This window comes from Poecilia formosa, unplaced genomic scaffold (assembly GCF_000485575.1).
Source record: "Poecilia formosa unplaced genomic scaffold, Poecilia_formosa-5.1.2 Scaffold468, whole genome shotgun sequence".
Lineage (NCBI taxonomy): Eukaryota > Metazoa > Chordata > Actinopteri > Cyprinodontiformes > Poeciliidae > Poecilia > Poecilia formosa.
The window spans coordinates 341,262-347,406 of NW_006800407.1; the positions used below are offsets into that span (position 1 = coordinate 341,262).

Genomic DNA, 6,145 nt, shown 5'->3' on the forward strand with positions numbered 1-6,145 from the left:
GCCGGCAGGCAGCACTGATCCTGTCCAGACACATACTAACCCTGCTGGAGAAGAACACACCAGCTTCAGCAGTCCACCCTTCCTTCCCTTAAAGATGCCATTACACTTTTATTCTCAATATTTCACTTTTAACCACAAAACAGAGTTTTGATTTATTCTTGAAAATGTTTTACTTTATTCTAGTTATTTCAATGTTATTTGGTAATGAGGGGGAAAAAGAAAGAACTGAACATGTTTGTTATGTTTTGCAATATACACATTGTTTTGCAGAGGAATGACAGGCTGTTTTTCAGTTAAGGACAACGACCCAAAGCACATGGCCAAGATCTCAAAGGCTTCAGAACTATGACTATGACACCAGACTTGAACCTGACTGAATGTATCAGGAGAGCTCAGAAAATGACTGACAAATGTCTTCCATCCAGCCTGATGGAGCAGGAGAAAAACTTCAGGGAAGAACGGGCCAAACTGCCTAAAGACAGGTGAGTTGGGCTGGTATCAATTCAGAAAGATTTGAGGCTGCCTTGATTCCAAATGTGGATTAACAAAAATGTTAAGCAAGGCTGTAGATACTCACATAAATGTAGCTTCTTGGTTTTCGGTTTTAATACATTTTCAAAATAAACAAAATTTCACGTCGTCATGAAGGGATGTTTGTGTGTAGGAGGACAGACATTAATTTAATACAGTTTGGAATAAGGTTAATAACATAAAAATGTGTAAAAGGTACAGTGCTGTGAACACTTTCTGAATGCACTGTATGTATAGTACATGTATACAGTGCAAATCTATCTATCTATCTATCTATCTATCTATCTATCTATCTATCTATCTATCTATCTATCTATCTATCTATCTATCTATCTATCTATCTATCTGTCTGTATTTCTGGTTATAGTGGTCGTTGATCGCTAGAGGCGCTCACGGCCCATCTGACACAAAACAAAACGAAGAAGCAGTAGAAGAAGAACAAACTATGGCAAGTAGGTGACTAACGGACTAACGTGTTAATGTAAGTAACATATTTTTCCTTCAAATAGAAAGTGGTGGGTTATCTGCAGACAGGTACAGACGGAGGGTGGTCGTCTGGGCAGCAGTTTATGGATTGCTGTGTTAGAAAACTGGATTAGGATACAGGGTAACGTCCGATTTTTTTTTTTTTTTTTTTTTACATTTATACTTAAATAAATGTTTCCTGATCCGATTCTTAACTAAAATAGAATGACAGTAACTAACTGTCAACAAATATAACACAAATTTCAGACCATAGTCAAAAATTAGCTACATACTGGGCCCTAGTTGCAGCTTCACGTCAATGCGCCCGCCATATTGGGAAGGGAAACATCGGTTAGTGAAACCAAGGAGTTGCATTTTAACGGGATTAAAGAGATTTATAGCTCACAATTACCCATCAAACAGTTTATAATGATGAAGAAAAGTAATTTTTCATCGTCAGTAATGTAAAAGCTTGTTATAGTCCGCTTGTCCATGTTTGGTTCTGTTTCTGAGGATGCAGAGCAGACCAGAACCAGAAGACCTGAGAGGTTTGGAGCAGGTCTTCTGTTTAATGTATTTTACTACTAGGCCATTCAGTGATTTATAAACTAACAACAGTATTTTAAAGTCTATCCTCTGAGCTCCAGTGACTAAAGATAGACACATGAATGAGTTTCTCTAGATCTTGCTGGGACATCAGTCCTTTAAATGTTCTTTGGGTGATAAAAGACCGACTTTGTAATTGTTTTCATGTGGCTCTGAAGGTTCAGGTCCGAGTCTATCACTACACCCAGATTTCAGGCCTGATCATTACTGTGCAGTTGTAACAACTGAAGCTGCTTGCTGACTCTAGATTGTTCCTTTTTTGGTCCAAAAATGTAATAACTTCAGTTGTGTTTATGTTCAGTTAGAGAAAATTATGGCACCTTCACACACCGATTTGCTCAATTCACATCTAAATGACATTCTCCTTCTGCTGGGAATCCTCTATAGACTTCATCAAGATTTCCTGACAGTGGATAGAACTCTAACCTGCCATGCTGAAAGACTTCTACAATTCTATCATTCTAATATGATCTAATATACAGTGCGGTGTTCATCTTGGTTTGTTTTTATGCATAGGAATAAGTAAGTATGGACTGTTTCTTTCCACGGAGACAATTTGTGTTAATGTGTGTGTGAATGTGTTTCCAGGTGTCCCAGCTGATGTTCCAATGTCCTCGTCCAACACAAAGTTCTCTGCAATCACAGGAAGTGCTCGGAAGATCAAAGACAATGCGGCCGACTGGCACAACCTGATGCTGAAGTGGGAAAAACTGAACGACGACGGATTCCAGTTTGCAACAAACATCGTCAACATGAGGAAGTGAGTGTGCTCAGTTCTTTACATTCCTGTAGTTTGATGTTTTCTTAATAAACGTACTGTAATTAGATTTTTAATAATATATTAAATACTAATCACAGCACATTTGATGGCTGTAAGATGTGGTGATTTAGCCCCATGAATCTAATTAATTTACATCTCACCTATACCACCGTAGTAAAAACAAAATGAGATATTTTTTTTGCTCCAATCTACTCAGAACAATCTCAGCTGCTCACAGTGAGATTGTCCTCTAGCCAATAGTTGACCCAGAAACTATTCAATGTAAAATGTAATCACCATTTGACTGTTATTTTTCTGTTTTATTTTCTTCCTCAGTTCTCAGAGAGACCAGCAGCCTCCGGATGACTTCTCTCCAGCTTCAGCATGTCAGACGTTTCCTTCAGCTGTGCAGCAGCAGGCAGCTGGAGCAGCAGAGCTGCAGGATGAATGCTCCAGGCTGCAGGCTGTCGTTGACCGAATGGTGATGCTTCATTTAGCTTCAGCTGAGCATACGAATCAACTGAATGAAGACTCGGGTTGTTAAGACTTCCTGTCATTATCAGGAGCAGCAAATTAATATTGAGGCCGACATTAACATGGCCTTATCATCGACATCAGATGCTAGATCCAACACAGGTTTGTTTTTAAAGGGATTTTCATTTGTTCAGGTTGTCATAGTGGCAAAGATGGAGCATCTGATGAGTGTACAGCAAGGAATCCAGGATCTGGAGGAGTTTCAGTTTGGACCTGAAGGAAGAACATTACCTCTCTGCCACAGCTGGAAGACCAAAGAGTTTGGTTAGTCCACCTTTGGTTAGATCCCTGGTGTTTCACTCTGAACTCTGACTAAACTCTGATGTGGTTTGTTTGTGTGCTTCAGTGATAAGTCAGGAAGGAAGGAAGCATGGAAGGAAGGAAGAATAGGGATGGAGGGAAGCAAGCAAGGAAGGAAGAATTGGATGGATAGACGATAGAAAGGGCACATGGAAGGAGGCTCGCAGCATTTTGACAACAGAATATGAATATTTTTCTATTCTATCCAGATCTAGAAAAAGCTGAAATCAAATTCCATAGTTTTTCAGGCTGTTTTAAGAACCACAGTTTGTGTTTCTATTTTTTTTTTTTTGCTTTGAAAAAACAGTGGAAGGAATTATTGTGGTTTATTTATGTTTCATTCTTTATACACTCTTAGGCTTTTGGACTCTAGAGTTGATTAGGTCTTTAAGGTGCTGTTCTGTGCAGTTCCAGCAGTCGCACGAACTTTGTAAAGGCTGCTGAGAATAGGTACCATGCTGAAATGTCAACAAATAAAAACCCCTCCATGGTCCTCTCCTTCAAGCCTCCGTGGTTTTATGAACTCATGTGTCTACCTGTGTTTCAGAGGAGTCCTCTCGGGTTCTGTTGGCTGCCTTCAGTCAGGAGCTGAAGCTGAAGCAGGTGATTCTGCAGGAACTGGCCCACACCACCGATGCTGACCTGCACATGGTCTACCTGTCCTGCTGGCTCCACCAGCCGTTCATCCCTGCCCAGACCCGGTTAGCCCTGGAGGCGCTGCTGCTGGAGACTGGTCATCGATCGCTGTGATCATCGCTGCACTCAGTGTATTGAGCTGGTTCACTTGAACACCTGAAACTTGCTTGTTTTTCTTAATATGTAAATAAAACGGTTAAATTGGTGCGATGAAATAAAGGTTTAGCTTTGTATTTTAGACTTTATTTCATTTTTCTTGTCGTTTCTTCCTGATCCAGTTAACTAATTAGAACATTGTACGGTAGGATTTTGGCTAAATCTATCAAAGATAGTCTTTAGGCTGATCCATTCATTATTTTTATGATTAGTTGGGTTTATTATGTTTTTTTTCCACATCATTAAGAAAATCCAAACAATAGCATCAAGTCATTGACTTTGCTGTAGTTCCTCATACTGATCATGCCTGAGGCGACAGGGATATGAAATGGACTCTTGCTTTGGGAGAAGGAAAGAAGCAAGCCAGCCTCGTTCAGTAGAGCTCTGGTTACAGATAGTTGCTGATCCATTCATTATTTTTATGATTAGTTAAGATTAGTTGAAATGATCTGACGGGCTGCAACCATCTCCATCTCCTGTTCTTTTTTTCTCTGTCCTCTGTCGTGTAAACCTTCTTTCACTCTTGAAGCTATCCTCCTCTTCCAGAATATCCTTGTCTCCATCCTCTCTCCCCATGGCAACGCTCTTTTCTTGAACATGCTTGAACTCTGCCTGTTGCTGTGGAGGATTAAATCTAAATTTATATTGTTCAGCATATATAACTCAACCACATGCATCCCGGCGCCACACTCAAATACTTGTTGGCTACGCCTATCATCTTCATACAGTAGCTCATTTCTTGAAAGCATCTCTTGACCTTTTCTATCAACACATATAAAGCGAATCTCGTCTGTAGAGCTCTTTTCTCAGAATTAAACCAAACTGCTGCTTTCCCATTTGCTCATGGCCTGGATCACAAACTTTACCCCTTTTTAGTAAATGCTTCCCTGCATGTTATGCCTGCACTTCCAAATCCTCTTTGGAAGAGTCAAGAGTCGTTTGTTTGAATCAACTGGATTATCTGTGCAATTTTCTTACCACTAAATATTCCACAGTCTATTATTAGTGGTATTCTGATGAAGTGGAAGTGACTGAGAAAGACAGAAATTCAGCTGTGAAGTGGTAAGCCAACTAAAACCACAGGGTGGGGTCAGCAGTTGACCTCTCTGTGGGGGGCATCTAACACCAAACCACTAAATACATAAAAACTTAGTGGAAGTTTATGCTAAAACCCCAAACACAAAAAGTATAGTAAGCTAACATTAAGCATAAAAAAGCAGAAGCTAACACTAGACCTCTAAGCTCATTAAAAGTATCAGAAACTAACACTAAACACAAAAAGCTAATGTTAATCACTAAAGACAACCGTCTCTCCAGTCTGCGTCTCGCAGACTGCAAAGTCCTCAAGTTCAGTTTTGGCATCTTATTTTGCTACAACTCTAAAGTTGTAGAAATAAAGTCACCATAGTCAAAAACATATGAGGCTAAGAAGTATCTGAGTGAAGATCTTTCCTGCCAACAGCCATCAGAGTACAATAATTCTTTGAAGAAACTTAATAAGTTACAACAACATTTAATTTCCCTTTGGGATTAATAAATTATTTTTGAATTTGAATTCTGTCAATATTACTCTCTGTGGAGACAAAGAACATCAACAAAATGGATTCTCTAAAAGTAATTCTCTCAAACTAAAATAAGTTTTCCAATCACCACACCACCATTAATATTGCTGACTCTTTCTGAAAACGTAATCAGCGTGAAAATATATTACAGCTCCAAATATGCAAATAATTAGTGGTTTACACAGCATTTTGTAAACCACTAATTATTCAAAACTCCTCTTTCTTAGAAAAATAAAACTGAACAATAATAAAAATATAAACTAAACTATTTAGTAACACAGGAGAAATGTATATCTAAAACATATATAAACAGAAATATATATCTAAAAACTTTTCTAATCTTCAAGTATTAAGGTTTTATTTCAAGCAGCGTATCCAAGGAGACCAAATGTGTTTTTGAGGCATTTTCTGAAACCTGGAAAAGGCACTGACTTCTAATTCCAAAGATTTGAATAAAACAAAACAGATCTTCTAAAACCAGAAATAACTTTTTAAACCACACAAGTAGTGTTAAACCTCCACAATCCCACCAAAAATGTTAACTAACAAATTAATCACAACCAGACTAACTGAAACCGAGATCACTGTTTTTCTA

At 38.6% G+C, this 6,145-nt stretch overlaps 1 protein-coding gene across 4 annotated transcripts; it reads left to right on the forward strand.

Moving 5' to 3' along the window:
- Window positions 1-903: 903 nt before the first annotated feature.
- cinp (cyclin dependent kinase 2 interacting protein) lies at window positions 904-4,072 on the forward strand. Of its 4 annotated transcripts, XM_016664106.1 has the most exons (6): window positions 913-983; window positions 2,191-2,362; window positions 2,699-2,843; window positions 3,031-3,160; window positions 3,555-3,646; window positions 3,744-3,835. In XM_016664106.1, the coding sequence occupies exons 1-5, from the start codon at window positions 977-979 to the stop codon at window positions 3,638-3,640; spliced, it is 540 nt and encodes a 179-aa protein (XP_016519592.1). In that variant the 5' UTR covers window positions 913-976; the 3' UTR covers window positions 3,641-3,646; window positions 3,744-3,835. The 4 variants fall into 4 exon arrangements, with proteins under 4 accessions (XP_007578219.1, XP_016519592.1, XP_016519591.1 ...); XM_007578157.2 differs by lacking the exon at window positions 3,555-3,646 and having other exon boundaries at window positions 904-1,012; window positions 3,744-4,072; XM_016664105.1 differs by lacking the exon at window positions 3,555-3,646 and having other exon boundaries at window positions 3,744-4,072.
- Window positions 4,073-6,145: the final 2,073 nt, after the last annotated feature.

Excerpts from the sequence above, each read along its gene's own strand:
- cinp (XM_016664105.1), top strand. Across the intron at positions 2,844-3,030 it reads AGGCTGTCGTTGACCGAATG|GTTGTCATAGTGGCAAAGAT; the intron begins GTGATGCTTCAT and ends TCATTTGTTCAG. Across the intron at positions 3,161-3,743 it reads CTGGAAGACCAAAGAGTTTG|AGGAGTCCTCTCGGGTTCTG; the intron begins GTTAGTCCACCT and ends CCTGTGTTTCAG.